Source organism: Ptychodera flava (genome assembly GCF_041260155.1).
Source record: "Ptychodera flava strain L36383 chromosome 23 unlocalized genomic scaffold, AS_Pfla_20210202 Scaffold_23__1_contigs__length_28996876_pilon, whole genome shotgun sequence".
NCBI lineage: Eukaryota > Metazoa > Hemichordata > Enteropneusta > Ptychoderidae > Ptychodera > Ptychodera flava.
This window is the reverse complement of record NW_027248277.1, coordinates 21,060,139-21,084,848: the sequence shown is the minus strand read 5'-3', so window position 1 is coordinate 21,084,848 and position 24,710 is coordinate 21,060,139. Positions and strand designations below refer to the sequence as shown.

At 38.3% G+C, this 24,710-nt stretch overlaps 1 protein-coding gene across 2 annotated transcripts in view; it reads right to left on the bottom strand.

Moving 5' to 3' along the window:
- The window catches only part of LOC139123601 (uncharacterized), a 42,811-nt gene that overhangs the window by 6,453 nt on the left and 11,648 nt on the right, over positions 1-24,710 (bottom strand). Inside the window, exons 7-25 of one of the 2 annotated variants that reach the window (XM_070689771.1) lie at positions 23,396-23,499; positions 22,498-22,620; positions 21,711-21,852; positions 20,892-21,020; positions 20,034-20,251; positions 12,450-12,528; positions 11,686-11,840; positions 10,625-10,765; positions 9,941-10,063; positions 8,618-8,804; positions 7,818-8,036; positions 6,955-7,213; positions 6,264-6,323; positions 5,765-5,914; positions 5,067-5,166; positions 4,544-4,708; positions 3,891-4,011; positions 3,037-3,193; positions 1,189-1,239 (exon numbers count right to left, since the gene is read on the bottom strand). In XM_070689771.1, coding sequence (XP_070545872.1) covers positions 1,189-1,239; positions 3,037-3,193; positions 3,891-4,011; positions 4,544-4,708; positions 5,067-5,166; positions 5,765-5,914; positions 6,264-6,323; positions 6,955-7,213; positions 7,818-8,036; positions 8,618-8,804; positions 9,941-10,063; positions 10,625-10,765; positions 11,686-11,840; positions 12,450-12,528; positions 20,034-20,251; positions 20,892-21,020; positions 21,711-21,852; positions 22,498-22,620; positions 23,396-23,499 — 2,683 coding nt within the window. The remainder of the gene's footprint in view (positions 1-1,188; positions 1,240-3,036; positions 3,194-3,890; positions 4,012-4,543; positions 4,709-5,066; positions 5,167-5,764; positions 5,915-6,263; positions 6,324-6,954; positions 7,214-7,817; positions 8,037-8,617; positions 8,805-9,940; positions 10,064-10,624; positions 10,766-11,685; positions 11,841-12,449; positions 12,529-20,033; positions 20,252-20,891; positions 21,021-21,710; positions 21,853-22,497; positions 22,621-23,395; positions 23,500-24,710) is intronic. The other variant, XM_070689772.1, reaches the window with a different exon arrangement.

Genomic DNA, 24,710 nt, shown 5'->3' with positions numbered 1-24,710 from the left:
AGATCACTCTTAATGATATCAAAGATATGTCAGCCATTTTATGACCCAAAAATGATTTTATATCCTGGCATTTTTTTTGCAGTATGGTTCACAGAACCCCTTCATTGAACTGTCTACTGCCACTCTCTTTTAGTTATTGAGCAAAAGTGCATTTTGCCCTTTTAAAACAAAATATTGAAACTTCATTAGTATTTACAATTGCCAAAACCGGAATGTGGGTCAATAAAGAGACAAGAAAATGCCCTGTTGTCCGTTTAAACCTATTATACACAGACAGAAAACATGCACTTAGCAATATCGCGATTTAAATGCCTTCATGATGTCCATGGTAAATTGTCAAGCTTTTTGCGCAAACACACACATATCAAGATGTCAACAGTAGTGGTTCCATTACAAAAGAAATTCTTCCATAAATGTATATGATAAATTGCGAATTTACGCATGCACAGACAGAAAGACGCGTGAAGAGAGTGTTAGCTACAGGGTTTGTTAAGCACTCTTACATGTGTCAAGGGTGACATGAGAAAATGACTTAAAGGAAAGTCACTGGGTCAATTGTGCCATTGTGGATGAGAAATCACTGTGAATAATTAGGTTTTATGATTTCTCAGTTATACAACATTCTTAAGAATTTTCAGTTGGATTGAATATATTTCATGTGTAAGAGTCACATTTTTCTGTCAGAAAGTATCGCTTCCCCATCTGCCATGTAAGTAAAAAGCGATATTTGGCTTGGAATGTCATTGCAGCTTTAGTCAATAAAAATCATATTTACAGTATCTGTGATTTCAGGGGCCTTCAAATTTTATATTTTACAATAAAATTCATCATGTGGACATGTTGTGCTTGCTAAACCTTTAACCAATTTGACCTGATGGTGAAATATGAACTTGGCAGGAGAAGGATTTTAATATGCTAAATAGCACTTTTCAACGATTGATGTTAGCAATATTGTGGCATTATTGACCCCATGACCTTCAGTGTAAACCTTGCCATGCCCAGTAGGGGTGATTCGTATGTTTATATACACACATGCTTATACACACAAAGACCCACATACACAATGACATGCATAGACACACAGAGACACACAGAGACATGCATAGACACAATATGAGTGATGAGCTATGGTGCTACTGTAGTGCATTATGGGTAAGGTTAACAACTAATGGATACTTATTGAATTACCGGTTTCATGGCTAGCTGGGATGGTTGCCGTGGGAACAACTCCATTCTGGCCTACATCCAGTGACACACGCATCCAACATTAGAAACAACAGAGAAAGGAACCAGCATGGAATATGTCAGTCTAGTTTGATAATATAAGTTTCAATCATAATTCACGTTTTAAGCTCATACTATTTCAAACCTTTGCCACTAATCCCCCATTTCCATATCTACAAGTTAAAGTTTTCCATAAGAAATAATAAGATTGCTCAAAAATTTGATAATCACGGAATACTTCATCAACATTTCAAAAGTAAGTTTTTAAATAATTCGAGAAATTTTGGAAGAAGATATTTTTCAAAATATAATTGAAGTTAAAGGGCCCCATATGACATCCCCTATCCCCTTGATACTTTTCAACTACAGTACATCGGATACTTTGGGGGTCTCATGGGACTGCAACTGCCTTATTATTGCAGGGTGCTCCAAACTAACAATCGTTGCGATACGTACAAAACATTTGGCTAAAACTGTCCTTTCTTTTAAAACTCTTCTGTTGCGTGCATATAAGCGCCCACACAACCCTCAAACACCACAATGTCCTACAATTTATCTCTTGGAGTCAATTTAAAATTTTCTTGATATATCCATAAGCCAGCCAGCCCTATACAAACACCATGAACATGTAATATGGAAAATTTGTCAGGTTTACATGTACATGTATAGCACCACTACAGAATCAGTGATTAGTCATACTCAGACATAGGTGGTATTCTAAACACACATACAAGCACACACACTGTAAAATTCTTTCTATCTGATCACATGACACATTCATGACACATTCATATGAAGGGTGCAGGGTAGATGGTTTATTGAAAGCTGAGTATCTGTGCAGAATTCAACCTCTGTGTATGTATTTCAGTGTTTCTTTCAGGGTTGCTACAGAAAGAAGGGGGGGGGTCACTTTGTTTCATCTTAACCTGTTTGAATTTTTAAGTGAAAATGGAATAAGCTAATTAACCTGAGAAGTGAATAGAATAGTACCATTGAATGGTTTCCCACTGATAGTGAGAACTGATCATGTTCATGGCCACAAAATGTTACCCAGCAGTCTTGAAGGTAATACAGTGTATGCGCCTTGGGAACAGATATTTACAATTTTTTTCTGATCTACCACTTGAGGGCGCTCATTTAAAAACTCTTGGCGTAAGTAAAGTTTTCACCATCTCAGTTTTCTGAAAATCAAAAATTCACTTTTTCCCAACAGAGTTCACACAGTGTATGGCAGCCATTTTGAATTTCAAAGATCGCTTAATATTGGACAATTTACTTGTCTTGTACCAGAATTTGCGCGGAGAGAACTGATTTTTATTCTGGATTTCTCAAGAGAATGGTTGAAAGTTTCATTGAGGAAAGTTTGAGCAAAAGTATAAGTTTTTCACCTTCGAGGTGTGTACTACCTTAATTAGGAGTAAAAAAATTCGAAGGGAATGCCATAAAGAGTTCCAGTACCAAGAACACAATGTTAATTTGGGTCTACACTTTTTAAAATGCACATGTTACAATGCTGTCTGGCTATAAACAGACAACAATTGTCTACGATCAGAACATGGATTGACTGGATGTTGTCCAATTGTAGGTCACTGCCCTTTTTAATCATTTGACAGAAGAAACATGGGGTAATCCAACAATTCTGCAGCCTATATGAAACACTAGAATATCTGAGGTACCTTGCTCATACCCGTTAAATACAAATATTAGCATACAGATGCTGTAACCCCTCTCACTGAAAATGGTTTGGCCCATAAACAAATATCAGGACTGTTCCAAATGTTGATTAAACGGGTATATCAGATGGAAACTTACCCTTAATCTCTTGTTTTAATCCTGTGCTAATCTTAATGCTGCCAAACTTTCCATGGCTGCTGTGTTCATCGTCAGAAGACGCGTCGTCATCGTCTTCACTGTCGTCAGGTAACGTGGTCTCTGAGTCCTTCAGTTCTTTTTTGAGCCATGTTGGGATCTGACAAAAAAGCAAAAAAAGGTCAAGTTCAAGAGTTATCAGAGGGAGCTGAGCCACCTAAGATTTCAGAGATAACCTGGAACTGCATTTTTTGCATAAATTGGACCAGAGACAGATTGCCATCTCTTATTAAAATTTGTGATGTAAGTGTACTTTTTCATCGTAACATTTTGTGGTCACATAGCACTCTTTCCTTCAAATTCTGATACATTTTACTGATTTTAGTAGTTGTGCATCATGTACCATACAAGTGATACAACAAATGATAAATGCAGAGCCATTCTGTAGTGTTATCTCTCCAGATATTGCAGATTTATGAAAACCCACACAAGCTTGTGATGGGCAAAAGTGAACGGTCTCATTCAACACTTTGAGCACCAAAGTCAATTTCTGTCACCTTTATAAACTATACTCTAGTAATTTTTTTCAGATTTTTGCCAAAATTTTGGTTGGAAACAATTACGGCACTCAAAGGGTTCAGGCTATGCAGGAAAACCAGGATTTTATCCAATCTCCATATTCTACATCCTCTTATCATACAAATTGTGACCCTTCAACTTTCAAATATGGTGGAATCAAATCCTTTATAATCGTCTCTCACCACCTCTCTCCACCTCTCTCTCTCTCTCTCTCTCTCTCTCTCTCTCTCTCTCTCTCTCTCTCTCTCAATTCCTTCTTCTTTGAACTTTGAACTTACTGTTCCCATGCTATCCAGTTCAGAGGCCTCTGAGCTTGTGTACTCATCTCCGGCTTCATGACTTGATGCAGAATTCAATGCATTACTGCCCTCTGGCACTTGTAGTGTATTATTGTTACTCCTGAAATAATAACAATAGATGTCAATACACCCCAAAACAGTAGGGTAACACAGCATTATATTGACCTCCATATGGACATGCAATACACAGTATATGGTGCCTTTTCAAATGCCTGTGGAAAAGTTTACAAATCCAGCTCTGACATTGTTTATCTTCTTTGTATAATGGGACTTTATCCCCCTTCCTTGAATATGGATGTCCAAATATACATTGTACAGAGCAAGGCAGTGCTAACAGCTTTAAAGAGATGTTCCATGTTTTTTTATATTGGCCTGGCTGAGGTCATTAATGTTCAAAATCACTAACAATCTTTTGTCATTCTTTGATCACTGTCAGGGTGGTGTGACAGTAAAAGGGAATAATAATAAATGTTTTGCAGGACATGGTCAGTAAATTTTGATACTGACTTGCGTGCAGTTATTAACTTAGTAGCTAACCACTTACATTTAGGAAGACTCATAGTTTAGAGTTTGGGGTCAATAAAGTTTTATATTGACCTGACTGAGGTCGTTAAACGTAATAAATCACTTACTGCCGTTTAGGGAGACTCCTCTTCTTCTTCTTAGATCTCCTTCTAGGTGGCGGGGCAGTGGTTTCAACTTGGAGGAATAAGTTTTCTCCATGGCAAATAATATTATTGAGAGTTACCGGAAACGTCTCACCTTCCTCTGTACTCTGTGAACCTGTTGAGTCCAGCCTACAACAACAGTTCAAATGATTTTCTCTGAATTATACAATTTGTTTATACATTTTATATAAATTACAGGTAATTTTTCACAGTGAAGTGATATCATATCAATTTTTCTTGTCCAAAAAAGAAAGACCTGTTTTTGGCTATTTATTTGTTCATCAAGATTTTCACATCTGAAGATGCCTGCCGCTTTCTCTCACTGTTATCTCCTATTGTCCTCCCTCCCTTCATCTCTCGCCCTTTCCTCCCTCAAACTTTCTCCCTCCTCCTACCCTCCCTCTCTCTCACACACACATTCTCTCTCTCTCTCTCTCTCTCTCTCTCTCTCTCTCTCTCTCTCTCTCGCTCGCTCGCTCTCACTTACATCAATATTGGCTGGGGACTCAGGATAACTTCTGGCAGTCTTTCACCGTTCACACTGTCCACACTGGTTGTGCTTGTGCTGTTTGGCATCTGTCGTTGACCTGAAAATAAATAAACACAGAAAACAAACAAGACAATTCAGTCAATGATAAATGCACAAGAACATAGTGATTGGATGTACAAGAATAACCCGGGGCTATGAAGTCCAATGACATGTTTTGTTTTTTCTTAGAAATTGAGTTGCTGTTTCAAATCATAAGCACCCGTAACAGTCATACGGTAAAGAATGAATGTAGAACTTGGAAACTTGAGTACAGAACTGCTTGACTGATAATGAACCATTTACATATTCACCCTAATTCCCTATAAACAGGTCCACACTCATTGACAATAATAGGATTGGGCCAAACCATGGTGTTTAAAGGGTTAAATACCAAATGAACTTGCTCATCCCTGGCTGGACTTCAAAAATAACCTCTGCATGATTTGATGCTTCTAAATTTTAGCTCCATTGAAATTTAGATTTTCAAATAATCCTTTATTTTGCAAATCCAAATTTGAAAAAAAAATAAAATTAATGAGAGATGTTCCGACTGCACAAACATGTAAAATGAGATATACACACTTTTGATTGCTCACTGTCTCTCATAGAAAGAGATGAGAAATATCAGAAATCTTTGAACTGTAGAGGGCGCTCACCTTTAATCTCACTGGAAGTTGGTGATTTCAGTCGCTGTTGCTGCTGCTGTTGTTGGAGTTGCTGCTGCTGCTGCTCCCCAGCTGATAGGAAGACACTGTCACTTCCTGTGCTGGACGTTGGTGGCGCACTTTTCGTGGAACTCAGTGAGCCTTGAAAAATGAGGGGGAAATTACACCATGAATTTCACTGACAATTGAAATATTCAGTTTCCTCTACATGTTCAGGGCAATGTAGGTACAATACAATCTTACAAATAGTATTTTGTAAACAAACTGAAAAGATTGAGCAAACTAAGCGGTCCAAGGAATGTTCACAGGACCAGGCAAAGAATCTACACATGATGGCATTACATGCATGAATATTGATCCAGAGACTTTACTCACACCAGCTCTGATCATTCTAAATCCTGCATTGTTCCTAAGAGAGGTCCAAGGAGTTGCTCCAATCCTGCCCAAGAGGGCGCTATACAGAACAAAGCAGATTGCTCATTGTACTCACCTTCTGTCTTGTGTGAGTTGGAGTTGGTTGGGGGCGCACTTCGACATGAGCTTGCTGAACCTTGGAGAAAGACAGTACAATTTTGATGAATGATAAGTATAATTATTTTAATTTCAATCCTAAAAACTCCACATAATTTGAAATACTTCATGCTGTAAATAATTCATTCTTCACAAGTGGAAACATTGAGGGTTTTTAACATAAAGGTTTGAACTTTTCGTTTTCAACAGTCTTAACCACGGGCTACTTATATTCACTTTAAAATCAGTCCAGATTTGACATCAATAGTTCCTGCAAACTTTTTTATTTTCCCCTTTGCCAAAAGCCCTTCTCCCCCCTGTAAATCATGCAACTTTGGCTGTCTTCTTTTCAAACTGAAGCCATACCAAACAAAAACAGGGATATATAGTGGGGTGGTGTGTACATTATCCATAAAGTTATTGTGTGAATAAAGAGGGCCATGCACATACCATCATTCCATTGTGTGCTTATATACTTACAGTGTTTTTACGGACTAACTACGTCACAAAGTCACCACTAGATATATAGTCTTGTTGTGGCTTACCTATGATTTCAATCATATTGGGAGTTTCATTGGCAGCTAATTGAGCATTTCTACTGGCGACGTTCATGTTCGTAAACGAACGCATAATATCAGTAGTGGCAAGCGCCAAGGCTAGCCAGTCTTTACCTACGCTCCCGTTCGGCGAACGCTCGGGTATTGGCGTTTTGTCGTTCACGCCGACCAGACTGCTCGCAGAGCCGATGGACGCGTTACTGGGATTTCGCTGGTGTCCTTTTGACCATTTACAACTTTCTTTGGAATCGGCGGTGTTGTTTTTACTGCTCTCCTCACTAGAGGGCGCTGGTGGCTTGAAGCCACGCCCCCACATGAACACTGAGTTGTCTTCGGTGCCGGCCACTGTGAACCTCTCACCGCATGCCAGCATCTGAAATGAACCAAGCTCAATATTCAATGCCATCAAACCAACGATTCATGTTTGAACTAGGTAAAAAAAAAAACCAGCCGTTTCAAAATTTCCAAATGAACGATTGTATCATGACAATATTATAATCAGACATGCACTATTCGAAAGGATCATCATAATTTGTCAGGTGACCAAATCACATGATACCCATCGCTGGAATATCTGAACACAGCAGTACCATTGGTTCACTTTCAATGTCTGGATAAGATGGACAGAAATACCTGTCTTATAACTGTACTGAGAAACAAAATAGGGAGAAAACATTCAAAGATGAAATGAACAGAATATTCGGTTTGACAACATGATGTCAACACAGAAATTAACGAAGCAGTGGGATTATTGAAGTTACAATAGTAATACTATCACTATGGAGACCACAGTATTGAATTCTGGGATAGACTGTAAACAAATTGACAAACAGAGATCTCTCTTCTGTTGCTCACTTCAACTATTCAGTATTTCTTCACCCACATAGCATTTCATACACCCCTGTGGGCTCAAATCTGAAAAATGGACCATGCCAAAACAATAGGACTATTCCAAAATACAGGGTGTTCAGACTCACCAGGACTGTTTTACTTGATAAATCTTTGACAGGTACAGGAGCTTCTCTGGGTTTCACATTTCCCGTACCGAGTTGACCATCCCCGTTTTTCCCGAACGTGTAGACGAGCCCCGGTTCGACTATAACAGCGCTGTGGTACGGCCCGAGTATCATGTCAAGAACCTTGAACTTGGACAGTGCTTTGATGACAGTGGGGACTTTGCGACCTTCAACTTCCGTCTGTAAAATCAAGAAATTGATGAGTATAAGAAATAAGGCCCTGGAGGTGCAGTATAGATGATTTGTGATACAAGTTATATTAGTAACCCTTTAAATCTAATCAATCAATCTAATCAATAAATCAATCGATCTATCAATCAATCAATCAAAGAATTTATAAAGCGCCAGTATCCTATGCATCCATAGTTCAGAGGTGCTGAATAGTTATGAAGCAAATGCTTCAGTAAATAAGTAAGTTTTAAGATTCCTTCTAAAGCTAGTGACTGAGGGCTTCTGTCTTAGTTCAAGAGGAAGTTTATTCCATAATCGAGGCACGGCGCATGAGAATGCTCGTCCACTGTATGATTCACGATTGAAGCTTGGTTCCTTCAATAGACATTCAGCAAATGAAAGCCGAGTCCTTGTAGTTTGCTTTTCCTGGATGAGGTCTGTTTTGGAAGTTGGTGCTAATCCATTGAGTACTTTGTCTGTGGTATAAAGAACTTTGAGTGCCTAAGGAGATTCTGAAAAACTCATCTTAGTCTGGTAACTAGTATCATTTTGAGACAAAATTCAGAAATATTTGACTTTATTCAGCTCACCCTTGTAAATATATTTTTCATGGCCATCAGGAAACCCTGTCTGTTGTTCAAGCCAAGCTTGTTGTCTTCATTGCTACCACATGCTAACAGACATCCCATGTCAGTCAGGAACATGGAGCCATCAACTCCACATTTGACTTCCCGGATAAACACTGGCTCACTGATGGACACTTCCATGGGCTCACAGCTGATTGGAAAATTAGAAAAAAAAAAGGAACTATTTAAACGGGCAGTTTTCGATGCCTGTTTCTCCTATTAGTGGTTGTTGACATTGACTGTTTATGTGATTTTAAGGTAGCTAAATACCTTTTAGACACTTTCAGATTTTTGTTTTTTTCTCAATTGAACACGTCCCAAACCCCAATAAAGTATACATTTTCTGAAAGCCCTGATATAGAGCTATCCGACCAAGCACAGTACACGGTCATTATTTGCATAAGAGTCACGTGACAAGCGTTTTGCTGAAGCTTCAAAAAACCGGTTTTTCCCGCCTCATGCAAACACGCTGCAAGATTTCCGGTTAGAATTTCTTCATTGACAAGCCTTGACAATATCCTTCAAAACCGTGTCTGCGATTTTTTCCCGGAGGCTCCATTCAAATTATATGGCGTGATAATTAAAATTCCTTGAAAAGCACCTTCATCTAACACCTTAATTAAAAAAAAACGAAGGCATATAAAGAAAATCGCAGACACGGTTTTGAAGGATATTGTCAAGGCTTGTCAATGAAGAAATTCCAACCGGAAATCTTGCAGCGTGTTCGCATAAGGCGGGAAAAACCGGTTTTTGGAAGGTTCAGCAAAACGCTTGTCACGTGACTCCTATGCAAACAATGACCGTGTACTGTGTTTGGTCGGATAGCTCTATATCAGGGCTTTCAGAAAATGTTTACTTTATTCGGGTTTGGGACATGTTCAATTGAGAAAAAATAAAAATCTGAAAGTGTCTAAAAGGTATGTAGCTACCTTAATCCTTTGTTTTCCTTTGAAAGTTGTGTTCAGTTAGTCAATTTGCTCACACATAAAGCTGATAACAAACCTGCCAGCATAAACTATCATTTCTCGATCCGCATGTTCAATCATACCATGAGAAATTATATCACTACACTACACAGTGTTTCTCTGCATTCTAGAGTAATATAGTTATCACAGGTATGTCATGTCTGACAATAGAAAATACCAGCCTTTCCACCCCTCCTTACAAGTGCTAGGTTCCAATCATGTCATCACAAACAATGGGGTAAAACAATACAATGTTTCTCTGCAAGGTCAATGTTGTCGTACACTCTATTGTTACAGTCAAGGTCATGACATTTTGACTTACTAGTCTTCTTCATTGCCAAGTCCAAGTCGGCCGTCTTTGCCGCAGCCCCATGCAAAGACCTCGCCGTCAGCTCCCACCACTACCACATGGTGAGGTCCACAGGATATGGACGTAACGTCCACACTGAAAAAATGATGAGATGAAAGATGAGTAATTCACTACTAAGGCAGTAACTGCACCCTGCCACCCCTATTTCTCAATGCTGGCATCCAACTCTGCTATACAATACAATGGGGTTAAACCAAAATTTTAAAATGATGTGGTAATAATGTACTGGCAAGAATTTGGCTGACTGCATTAGAACACGTCATTGGTGAAATGGGGGAATATCCATGGATCTAAAATCTTGCACTGTACACTTGAAAAGGCAAATGGTAATTTTGACAGACGAACAGTGACTAGTTGGATTGGAAGTCACCAAATGAAAACCATTCACTTCACAAGCATTCCTTCACTACACCGAGTTTCACCAAAGAAACCCATCTACTCTCAAAGCAATCCCCCTTACTGCACAAAGTGTTACCTAAACAAACCCATCTACTCCCAAAGTAACCCTCTTCTACACCCAGTGTTACCCAAACAAACCCATCTACTCCCAATGCAATCCTTCACTGCACCCAGTGTAACCCACAGAAACCCATCCGCACCCAGTGTTACCGACCCATTCCTTCCAAGTGTCCTTACCTCAGCAAAGGTTCAATGAGTCTTGGTCTTGATGCACTTGACCAATCACCATGTCCCAGACATCCATTACTTCCATCACCACAGGTCATTACAATGCCATTGTCGCTACCAAATACACTGAAACCATCTCCACAGCATGTACTGTGGAAATAATGAACACAAACAAACACCTCTCTATGAGTTCATTCTTATCCAGTACATTTGTTGTCTTCAAAACATTTTAAATTGGTTAATCACTTGGCTAAAAATGGTCAGGCGAGTGTGACTGTGGCAATTCTTGCACAATTCCCTCTCTGATTTTTTTTTATTTGCTTTCTGAAGCATGGTAAAATACCTGGAATTTGTCTCGTCAACCAGTACATCATGCATAATTTGTACAGCGTGTGTTTGTCCACACAATACTGATTATCTGAGATGCAACTTCCATGGCATTCAATATGATTAAGAAACGTTATGCTAAATAACTATAGTATAGTGTGTACTTTTGATGATAAATTTGGTGTTTCTACAGTTTCACAAAATACTATTTGATGCTTTGTTCATAAACAGTTTAAACAATATAAAGTTTGTCACATATTCTCAGAGAACCTAAGAGGTTTTTAAAGCTGTTTTACCAGACTGTAGGAACCCTGAGACCTGCCAAGTTGAACTTCAAGGGACAATAGTAGTAACTTTTGATGATTTTGTCACTATTTTTGTTTTGCATGTCAATGTGGCAAGTTTGTGTTCCACTCCCAGAGCATGTTAAAACACCCACATTTAGTTTGACAACATAACATCCACATCATGTGTAAAAAGCACTGTTATTGTTTACATTTGAATTCTAGTCCGGTCCTAGTATTGTCAACAATAACAATTCAGTCTACACATGTACAGGCTGAGTTGATAAGCTGAATACTGTGTATCTCAACATGCTTTGGGAAGAAGGAGAAAATGTAGATGACATTGAAAACAGATTTGGTGAAAAATTCATTAAAAGTTACAGCTTTTTTTCAATTTTGAATTACACAAATGATGCGTGGCTCAATTTCAAGAATAATCACCAACTTAAGGGTACTCACTTAGTGATAGACTTTCCTTTCAGTGCTTCCACAATTTCAGGTTTACCTCTGGACTTAAGGTCACCATGACCTAGCTGACCTTTGCTCCCTTCACCCCAGGTGTACACTGCTCTCTCAAAGGTCACGACGATCATGTGATTGGCACTGACAGCAACCTACAGTAAAAACACATGTAAAAAGGACAACTTAAAAAGTCACACAAATAAACTGAAATGTCTTAAATTATAAAACTCAGGTTTTTACTCAACTTGTTCACGTAGCTTGACTGTTGAACTTTTCAGTACAGAGACCTGGGAAATTGGTTTTTTCATTTGAGTGTGTACCTAACACGAGAATTGAATGAAGAACCCAGTACAATAAACATTTCCTGTTTCAGTGAAAATAAATATCCTGCAAAGGTGTTGATTCTTAAAAAAGTAATATCATCATTATTCATACTGATAAACATATTTTTTTCTGTGAAATATTCAACATAATTTCAGAATAACATGAACCAGATTTTCAAATATGGTACTTTGTTACTACAGGTGACTATCACACATCAAAGAATGTTAAGCACTTTGCAGCCTGCAGTTTTAAAAATAAACAAAAAAAAATTCTGAATTTCTGTTTGCAGCACATAGTGTAACACATTTAGAAACAATCCTGCAATTGCTATGTTCTGATGTACACACACTTAACACACCCAGGGGCCAAATACTTGGCAGCTTTGGATGTTGGACTGCCATAAGTCTTGAACTCTGACCTCTATGCAAAGTACTTACTTTTCGTATTTTGATTTTGCAAGGTAAGTCAATGGGCTGCATGGCCATGTTCATGGTTTCAAAATAATACAACACAGATCTGTAAAACGAAAGCAGAAAAGAATGGTGTCAAAACTTGCAAACTGTCTGCAAATTTCAAAGCAGAAATGTCCAATAGCTTGTTCTCAAATCTGAAAACATTATTTGTCAAATTGGCAAATGTTTCAGAATCACAATACTGGCTGAACAATCTATAAAAAGGCTTTCCTATACAGCTTTTCCAAAGACTGCAGCAAATAATACTTCCCACCAGACAATTCTGAAATTAAAATAGCCACACTGGGGTATTGTCCGATAGTTGTATTCTCCAATCTGACAACATATAATTAGCCAAATTGGCAAATACATGTAATATTTCAGAATCATGTTATGGACTAGCAGTCTATAAAAAGGCTTTCTTATACAGCTTTTACCAAGACCGCAGCAAATAATACTTCCCACAGGACAATTCTGAAATTAAACTGGCCACACTGGAGTGATGTCCAATAGCTGTATTCCCAAATCTGATGACATTTAATTTGCCAAATTGGCAAATAATGTTTCAGAATCACATTACTGGCCAGACAATCTATAAAAAGGTTCACTATAGCTTTTACTAAGAATGCAGCAAATAATAGTTCCCACGAGACATTTCTGAAATTGAACTGGCCACACAGGGGTAATGGCTGTATTCCTAAATCTGACAACATTTGATTTGTCAAATTGGCAAATTATATTTCAGAATCACACCACTGGCCAAACATTCCAAAAAAATAGCGTCAATGACACTGTAGCTCCCATCCTGGACTATTTAGTGTTTGTTCTCTGGTCAGATATTTGAACATGTGTGAAAGGGATAAAGTGCATGAAGTGAAAATACTTAAAGAGGAAAGTCCCCTACAAAAGGGGATTATGATAAGACTATGCAGATGTGAAAAAGCCACGCTACGGGTAAGACGCACTTGATTTGCTCCGAGATTTCCGGAAATTCGACGGGTTAACGGCGTTAATTTCCGTCCAATCTCATACATGACACCTGTGAATGTATAGCGACTGCCTATATGTCGAAAAAATGTTGAAAAACACTGTTATTTAATACAGAGAACGCATATTTTCACAAAGCGTGGGTCCAGAATGTCCATTTGACCTCTGTTCTAAATGTTAATGTATGCTGCCAATCATGATTACTCAAATTCAAATTGCGGCCTGGGCGATCTTGATCCTTGCGGAGCACAACTAACAAAGCGTACTGACTTATCACTAAAATCACCGTTATGTACCTAAACATACGCATACACAGCCACATACAACGTACACGATAAGACACATGTAATGAACAAGCAAGAAGCGGCATTTTCTTTTTGGAGTGATTGGTGGTCTTGAAAAAACGTTTTGTATGTGTTCCTGTAAAAAGTTATGAACATTGAGAGTCTTCACACCTCCTTTTCGACTAACTTTCTGCTGGTTGCTTACTTTCTACTATTTTTATAGTATTTTATACAAAGGCACTGACTTATTCTACCTGCAACTTAAAACTGATAGTGATTTTGTAGCTCATCTTTACTGTTTTTCATAGTTTTTGGTAGCCAGTTACAGACACTTCGTGTTCGTGTCGGCTACATGGACGATCTGCCGATACTTTCTCACAACAGCAGCCGGTGATTTGAATGTGAAGGCGCTGTGATTGAAGCCAGTAGTTGAAATGGACATATTTTTACGAGCTTCGGAAGGAAGATAGAAAACGAAGGTCTTGACTTAGTTCAGGAGAGAATTTCCTCGGGCACTGTATCAAGTTCAAATCTAGCCCTGAACATTTCGTGCTCGGTACAAGCGCGCAAACTAGACATATAAACAATAAGGGGAAAGTCTAGCCATGGATGTAAAAAATAGTCTCTAAGGACGGCAGCAGATTGTGATCGTAAGCAATCGTAAGTTAGAACCTTCTACTGTTTGTAGCTTTATGGTTTTTTTGGTTGGCAGTGATGTAGATAATAGCCGGTCACTGGTAAAAGACGTCGCGCGGCCGGGTTACACGCAGCTTGCAACGGAAAAAACTTGTGACTTTGAAAAACAAATCTTCACTCATTCGTAAGCTTATTTTCAGTGTAATTTTGGTATTTCGAACAAATCACAGAAAAGGGTGAAGAAATTTTGAGTAAAACTGATTTAAAACGTTACGATCCCCAGTTTAGAGTTTGGTATGCAACAGCATGACCCGAAGTATAGTAAGCGCAGGTTGCATATCCGGTTACCTCGGATAGGTAACCTCGGAAAACATCGACGACCGTTCGTAATATGCAAATGACATGTGACTGAGACGTAGTGGAAAAGTTGTCCGTAGTTCCATAGATGAGCCTGTATATTTGAATACTATATACGCTGCTTGCTGTTCACGATATGTAAGCCAGAAACTTCAACAAAAGGAAACTACCAGTAATCTGTGACAATGGTCAGTCAAGTATTTTGAAATACATTGGTAAAGAATAAATGACGCTGATGACTCCCCCAGGACAGCTGTGCACAGTGCAAGGCTGTGGTCGTCGTCGATGAGTACTCGAGTATGGATGATCGATCTACTACGCAATGTTGACGTAGCCAGTAACAGTGGTAACACTGATATTTCCATTCCACTCAGCTCAACTGAATTGAATCAACTGATAAAAACAATGACCAAAGTTGTCACAATGCCAAAGGTACTTCCTCAAAATGTGAGTGAAAAGATTCTTCAGTTTCGATGCCTGAAGGAAGAAATGAAATTTTGATTGCCTTCAAAACGGGCAGATCGTCCATGTAGCCGACACGAACACGAAGTGTCTGTAACTGGCTACCAAAAACTATGAAAGACAGTAAAGAATGAGCTACAAAATCACATCAGTTTTAAGTTGCAGGTAGAATAAGTCTGTGCCTTTGTATAAAATACTATAAAAATAGTAGAAAGTAAGCAACCAGCAGAAAGTTAGTCGAGGAGACCTTAACCGCATATCATTTGCATCTCATTGTCGCTACATGGACTGTGTGCCAAAGTAGGCGTTCCATGTTGAAAGCCGGGGTTGAAACCAGGGGGTTGAAAACCGGGTCCCGTTTGAAATCGCAACGGAATATGCACACATCTACTTAGACGCGAAAAAGTTAGCCGAAATTCAGAGATGTATTGAAAGCCATACATCGTTGCTGTTTATTGAGCAAATTGTATGATGGAAATTCGTCTCCGAACTCGGCGATACATGAGCGGTCCATTCTGTTCATAACTTCCTAAAGTATAAATGTATTTCTATTGCATACCACAGCGGTCATCGCATCGCTGTCTATCGAACCACAAAACGACTGTGATTTGAATCAGTAAATTTTGATTGGATTCGAACTCAAAACGTACGGCATACAGTCACCTTAGTAGAGAAGAAACCACAGTCAAGGAAGGTCTGTCGACCAGACCACAGCCCCTCGACCACTCCACAAACCCTAGTTATAATGTAGTCTCGAATCGTGTGAACCCTACACACTTCCGTAACATTCAGGCAGATGTGATAATCGGTAGTTCCTGGTGTAAAAGATAGTTTATGTTTCTCTGATAAGCCAACGACTAAGCAAGTGTTTAACCATCCCGCCCAATGTTTGCCAACAACCAACGTCACAACGACGTTGCCTATTGTGCGCCCACGGCGCTGGACTTTCCTCTTTAAATGAAATGTACTGGAGACAGTGAAATATGTTTAATGTAATTATTCAGAATATAAAATGGAAAAAATACAGAATTAGATATATCGAATACTGTGATACAACCATTAACTCAACAAGTCATTTACAATGACATAGTCCCCACTTGTAATAGGAGTATTAGTCTTGATGGGGCAGGAAAATGTGGTCATTAAGAAGTATCACTGGAGTGTATATGTTGAGATCTATAGGTCTATGTCGTTGTTCCCAATTTGAAACACATGAGGCATGTCTAAGTTATGGTTCTAAATCGGGAAAAAAGATCAGACCTCTAGCAGTATTGGCCAGCCAAGAAATACATATGCGCATTATAAATGAGGTACAAGATGTGACATCTTAAGGTCTAATATCCTATCAAAATTGCAGGGTATAGAACTTGTGGTTACTGAAATATGCATATATATGTATAATCAAGGTCAAAGGTCATCGAGGTCACATGACATTTTGAAAAAAAAAATTATATTGCTAATTAATCCCTATATGCCAAAAAATCAGATCCTAGCTCTATTCGCTTGCCCAGAATAGACGTGTACATAATTAATGAGGTAAAGCGTGTGTTGTCATAAGGTCTCCCATCCTACTAAATACAAAGGACATAGCATTTGTGGTTACTTATTTATTGACATAAACATATATTTTAGGTAAAAGGTCATCGAGATCACATGACATTTGGTCAAAAAAATTTCTCTCCTATAGTTATCCCTATATACCAAAAATCAGACCTCTAGCTCTATTGGCTCGCTCAGAATGAGATATGCACATAATTATTGAGGTACAGTATGTGGCGTCATAAGGTGTCCAATCATACCAAACATGAAGGGTGTAGCACTTGTGGTTACCGAGTTATAGAAAAATATGTATATTTGAGGTCAAAGGTCACCGAGGTCACGTGACATTTTGTCAAAAAAATTGTTTTGCTAAGTTATCCCTATATACCAAAAATCCGACCTCTAGCTCTATTGGCTCGCTCAAAATTAGATATGCGCATAAGTATGAGGTACAATATGTGGCGTCATAAGGTGTCCCATCATACCATACATGAAGGCTGTAGCACTTGTGGTTACTGAGTTATGGACAAATATGTATATTTGAGGTCAAAGGTCACCGAGGTCACGTGACATTTTGTCAAAAAAATTGTTTTGCTAAGTTATCCCTATATACCAAAAATCAGACCTCTAGCTCTATTGGCTCGCTCAAATTAGATATGCGCATAATTAATGAGGTACAATATGTGGCGTCATAAGGTGTCCCATCATACCATACATGAAGGCTGTAGCACTTGTGGTTACTGAGTTATGGACAAATATGTATACTTGAGATCAAAGGTCATCAAGGTCACATGACATTTTGTCAAAATATCCGAGATATCTGCGTGAACGGATGGACTCACGGATGGACGAACAGACGGACATGACCCAATCTATAAGCTCACTGGACTTCATCCGTGGGGACTAAAAATTGTGTCACTGCATCCCTTTTGCAATATGAATACGATGAGAAACTAAATTTTTATTTTTCGTGGCCTTATACATGGGAGTCTATGGAGATCTGCCTTATACATGGGAGTCTATGGACGTGTAAACTAAAAATATGCAAATTTCACCACGATTTGCCCAAATTTGGGAAAGGTCACTCCTATGCACTTCCATACCAAGTTTCAAATCAATCGGACTTGTGGTTTCAGAGCAGGAGATTTTTTGACCAAAAATGGGAGAAAATTACAAAAATTCATGAAAAATAGCAAGTCCAAGATACTGACCCAAGATGCGCACAATCATTTCATGTCAGCCCAAAGTACTTACATGCTAATTTTTCATGTAATCTGCTCAGTGGTTATTGAGTTTTTTCAATTTTGACTGTTTTTTTACATTTTTTCACTTAATTTGCATATTTTTGGCAATGACAACTTCATTTGAACAAAATCTCATCTACAGCCCATCATCCATGTACACACCAAATATCAAGATGAAATGTACAGCGGTTTTGGAGTTTTTGATGTTGACGGACAGACATACAGACATACAGACATACAGACATACAGACGTACAGACATACAGACATACATACATACAGACATTTTCCTAGCCTATAAGAATAGCTTCCATTGCCATATATACATATGGCTATGGGAGCTAAAAAAACTCACTTGTATAATTTTTACAAAGACTACAGCAAATAATGTTTCCCACAGGACAATTCTCAAATAATAGTAGCCACACTGAGAAAATATTTAGTTTCTCTAACAAAATTTGATCAAAATTGTCTATAAACACATCCTCAGCAAAACACACATCAGATATGTTGTGGTTGAAAAAAGTGTAATGGCCACACAGGGGGTAATGGCCGTATTTGACATATGATATTTGACATTTTCTAAGGCATTTAGACCAACATGAGCCAAAGTTGATACAGTCAAAAATTCTGTTCATATAAAATCAACTCACCAACATTTATACTGATTCAATGAAACTTTAGCCTGCTCACCGCAAATTCCCTGTTAACAGGTCCGCACTAACTATTGATAACATTGGCTTTTGGGCCAAACCATGGTGGTGATAGGGTTATATCAACTTATCGTGGTCTAGTTTTACATAGTATCATTGCTTAGATAGTATTTTTCCGATGATTTTAGGACACAGGTAAATAGTTTGGGGATCCTACACCATTTCTGTTGTTCTCTAATATGATAACATAGATTTAAAGGAAACCCTAGTAATATGACAGGGAACGCCAGTAAATTTACCTATACACCACCCTCTAGAAAAACACATGACCGAGAAAAGTCAGAAAATTAACCTATGTACCGCCCTCTAGAAAAATGCATATGACTGGGAGTGCCAGTCAATTTACCTATATACCGCCCTCTAGAAAAGCGCATATGACCGGGAGTGCCAGTCAATTTACCTATATACCGCCCTCTAGAAAGGCGCATATGACGGGAGTGCCAGTCAATTTTAATCTCTACGGCCCTGATACGGCTTTTGCAGCCCGAGGTCGTACGGCGGAAGGGCCCGAGCGTGCGAGGGCCCGTACGACCAAGGGCCGCAAAAGCCGTATCAGGGCCGTAAAGGTTTTATCATATATATACCTTATGAATGATAAATATGTAGTTTACATAATATTCAACATTGTTTAGGAGATAAAAATGCGTGCGATGTCAAAAATCCATCGCCATTTGTGTCACTTTTTCATAAATACGATGGCCACTTCCCGTCGCGGATTGACATACATAATGACGTCATTTGTTTACCTGCAGAATTCTAGAACACGCAAAGCAACATCCGTACTATTACGTGACCAACAGAGATCAAGGCTGAATTTGAGGTGTAAGAAGGACAAAATCGTGATGTCAGTTTGTTGTAATTTATACTGAACAGGCACGCACTTAGTATACACAGGATTTCACTAGAATTTAGAAATAAAAGCCCATGTCACCTGCGCGACTCCACAGTTGCCATGCGCAACTATGATCTGAGGAGCAGATGTTTCCTAATCTCGCGCTGGCTTTGTGTACGAATGGAAATTTGCGGATAGCAACACCCGTAGTAACCAGAATCGAGATAGTTCAGAAATGCACGCGATTGCCCATATTTGGGCATCGGGCCGGGGCGTGATACGTAAAAAAATGCACCGATCTGAGGGCTCTTTCTCCCATAGCTTTACACAGGCACGTGAATGTAGGTATATGATAATAACTATATACCGCCCTCCACAAAGTCAGTGCAGTGTAATTCTTGCACAAGCTATCTGTAATTATGGGCATACACTCTATTCAGTGACTGTGCCTGGTGATGGCAGCTTTCTGGCCAAACTGGTGTGTTTTCAAATTGATTCAATCTACTAACTGCATACCTGGTACGTTGTTTCCTGCTTGTCATGCTGTCGGCCGATAACATGAACTCGTCGTCAACATCGGTGACAGGATCCTCGTACTGGCTCATCAGCTCCGGCAATCTTGCATACATTAATTCATTGGCAGATGGACGGTATTCTGGTTCGCGTTGCAACATGTCGCGAATCAAGGCTTTGAAACCAGGTGAGTAGTTTCCCTTTACAGGTGTAAATTGTCCCTGTTAGAAAAGAAAAACAAAATAAAGGGAATTCATGTCAAATGAGGGCGCTATACAACTAGATTTGTTGCAGTGTGGAGATGCACAGCGCCAATGTCTGAGTGCATCTTTTGCGGTATTTTCGTAATGACCTTGTTATAATACGTCTTACATTTGTGACTGTGGTGTCAAATGGGCCAAATATTGAGCATTTTAATGCCAGTTCAACAATTTTATAGCACAATCATGGACGCAATACTGGACATTCTGTGAACTACAAAGACACTGCACACAGAGCGCTAGACATATTCTAGCATTCGTCAGATGGGTCCCTTAAAACTGTTCAAAAGTAAATGCCAAGATGCATCTGGTGGGCACATCTAGAAAGAGTGTATGTTATGGACGTCATGCAAAATTTCATTATTCTCGATGGTAGATGTATGATAATGTAAAGTACCCTCATTACACTTACAGAGGAGCAGGAGCAGCTCAACAGTTTTCAATTTTAGGGAACTTCTGTAATTTGTTCTGTCAGTCAGGTCGTGGTTCTACATTTTTGAACAGAGTTCAAATTCTGTATCGTAACTTTGCTCTTTCATTTCTTGATCAATCTACCATCATTTATCCAGACCCATAAACCTGAGATCTAAGAATTGCTTACCTTCATAATTTTGTTGACTAGGGCTGGTAGATTTGATCCTTCAAATGTCTTCTGTAGACAGGCCATTTCATACAGGATGCAGCCCAATGCCCAAATGTCAGATTTTTCATTGTACGGTTTGCCTTCACACTGTCAATATGAGATAGAAATCAGTTTATCAATGCAATCCTCAACAGTTTGAGATTCTTTGGTCGTTCTTAGAATACAGAACACACAATGCTTTATCACAGTCAAATGATTCTATGTCTGGTCCTACTATACTTATGATTTTATTACGGCTTTATCAATACCAGTGAATTTTGCGACGTCATACCATCAGATTATCACAGATAATGTATCCGATTACCCAGCATTGTGGCTCAGATGTTTTCTACATCTACAAATTCACTGGCATTGCGAAAACTATAAAATAATAGCAATAATGTACCCCTCCCAGCCCATGATGGACTCAAGCAAACTTTGCACTTCATAATGTATGAGGTGTAGCCACATGATATGGTGTCATGTGATGTGACTCTACTTGACGTGACTTGATTTAAACATAACCCACTGTGACCTGACATAATATGATATGATATTTGGACAACAAACTGCACATATCGATGTAATATCAAACCATAAAATATATCAATATGTTCGATAGCATCATTCATCAAGTATAATTGTTGTACGACTGTCTAAACTTCAATCCAAGTTAGCAAAAGCTTTGCCAGCAGTTAAAATTTCCAGCCTGACTTTGAAATTATGCCCTCTGCTAGGTGATGAAAACAGTAGAAATACTGATTACATGTGAAAGCATTCACACAGTCTGTGACTTACAATTTCAGGTGAGATGTAGTAAGGTGTTCCAAGGACAGTGTTAGCACCCTTGTTGTTTGATGTCATTATCTTGGAAATGCCAAAGTCACCAACTTTCACAATGCCTTCTTTGGTCAGGAAGATGTTGGCTGTTTTCAAATCTCTGGAACAAATGAGGAGACAAATTCATGATTTTAGAACAGTGTTAGGCAGCATTTATGACACAAAGCTAGTACACAACATACTTGGCCAGTAGTTCAACCAGCCTCTCAGCTTGTGCTGCAATGGGTTCATTTTTCAGTCCAAATTCAACCTTTCTGAACACCTGTATGCACATACTGTAACAGCGTGCCCTGTGACTTACAACATTTCTGGGAGCTGTGATTCAATATAGGAATTTCTGGAAACTTCCTTTGCTTCAGCCCCAATACCTCTAACAGAACTATGCCTTTTCCATACAAGATGTAAATTATTTCAAAGACCTCTTATTATAAATACACTTGAAAGATGGGGACAAAACATATAACATGTATGACATGTGGAAAAATTATTCTTCTCAAACTTACTGATAAATATTAAATCCTTTCATTGACATCAAAGCAAGTCAGTGTTTACCTTAGACAACACAGTCACTGTCGCTGGCAAAGACAGCAGCAGCAGGAAACCATACTGGGTCAACTACATGTATCTATCTTTAATGAACACACAACTTCCCTCTGAAGGGAAGAAAAACGTTAAAAAACAAACAGCAGACAACAGTAACTGTACCTTTCTAACTTGAACATATCAGCGATATTTCTCTACTCACCTATGTAAGATGTTGTGTTCATGGATGTGTCTGATGGCCGCCACCATCTGTTGAAACATGTTCAAAATTTCTTTTTCTTCCAATTCTTTCCTCTGCTGGTTGGCTAGGTACTGGTGTAAAGTGCTGCAAACAAACAAACAAAAATGCATTGTTACGATGAGAATCCAGGCATGCACACAAAGTTATTTCAAAACAGAATTTTCAACTGAAGACAGCCATGGACAACGTCACCAGTTCAATGTTGAGCAAAAATAGCACCTTCAAATTTTGAAACAACACTCATTCTCTCAGAACATTGAGACTATAAAAAATTTTTGTCTAAAAATTAGATTATCTTCTGACTTGTTTTCACAATTAAAATGCCAGCAAATTGTGAGAAAAATTATTCTTTTTTCTAAGATAGGACCATTTTTATGCAAAACCTCACCACTTCCAAGCTCGCATTGCAAACATTTTTTATCCATTATTAATTGTTTGCCGGTGACCTTACGAGATCGCACAATAAAACCATTGAACAGGCACGAACTCATCAAATTTACAACTCATAAAATTTATCACATAACGTTGTCTTGAGTGTGTCTTTCGTTCTTGAAATCGATACCTTTTTCAGATACTGTAATTTTACAAATATTTTTTGATATTCAATAAATGCTGTTTAGTCATTCAAAGCTAACTTTTTCAAACTTGAGGGTGCAAAATATTGTCTGACAAAACAAAGATCCCTTGATTCTAATGATAACTCTTTATTGTTCCATGCTGACCTTTGGTTTTATGTCCCCACATGACCTACAAAGGTCAGCTTAAAACAATATAAAGACTAGGAATGTATGTTGCCTGTGTCACTGTGCCTTTTTCAAGATCATAGTGACGAGGTTAAAGTTCAAAGGTCATGACCTACCCTCCATCTGCATATCCCATTTCTATCATCAGTGTACCATCCTCTTCAAAGCTGTCGTAGTAACTGATGATGTTAGGATGATCCAACATGGCTAGCACGTTGACCTTGTCAAGAGAAAAATCTCAGATTTCAATGTTGGTTGAAAACAAAGCATTACTCCAAATACACCAATGTGCATAATTTTATCATGACATTTTTCATCTCAATGTACTCCAAAGCTTGGAAAGACAGAGGTCATTTACATAACAATACATTATTTGCATCTCCATTTGTTGTAAAATGTATTATTTTATATCGTTATTCACATATAAACAGACTGTTCCAAGTGGGCCACCCATCAAAGTCCCCTTGCAGGAACCCTGCATACACCAACAATACTCTCAACAATACTTCTAAATACACAGCTTTGTACCATTAATACTACAAAGATGTTGGGCTTTAAGCATTTCACAGCAGCAGTAAAGATGGATTTAGGAAATCTGTCTTTAATGCTGAAGATATACACGGTGTGAGTAGAGTTTCTTGAATACGTAAATCTAAATACAGGCATTAGTTATTCCCTGGGATTTCATTCCCCCAGTTTTGCTGATGGTTGAATTCCTCTCAATTTAATTCCAAAGAAAATGTTAAAATAACAACAGATTCAATTGTTATAAGGGCAAATAAGTGAATTTAAACCAGTGAAAACAAAAAGACATCCATCTAATGAAATTACATCTGAGCAAATATGTTTTCACATCACATAATTCTCATTGTCTCATTGTAAACTCTATATGATGGCAGGTTTAAATATTGACAGTCAGCGTTTAAATGAATATCTGATGATGGTTCAGACTTGCAGTTAGTAAACTCAATGTTTTTAAGTGCTCTGCTCTTCAACGACGTATGGCCACATCAAATGAATAGTGCATTTCAAACCCTGACATTGACATCACTTCATCTTATCGAAGCTTCAGATGCCTGGTCAGAATGTCATGCTTAAATTTGTAGATGTTTTTAATGGTTTCTTACAGTTAGTTGTCAGTGTGTTGCTTATTGTTTTACAGAATGTTTTACCATTTATATTTTTTATCTATTTATTATAGAGCCTTTAAATTGGACTTGTTCCTGTTGGTCTTCCTTGAAATAAATAAATAAATATGTAAATTAATAGGAAGAAAGAAAGAATTAAATAAATCAAGGAAGACAATGCCTTTTAATCAACCCTTTGAGTGCCAAAGTCAATTTTTGTCACCTTTATAAAATGTACCCCAGTCAAATTTTTTTCAGTTTTATGGCAAAATTTTGATTAAAAAGTCATCGTTGATGACACAGT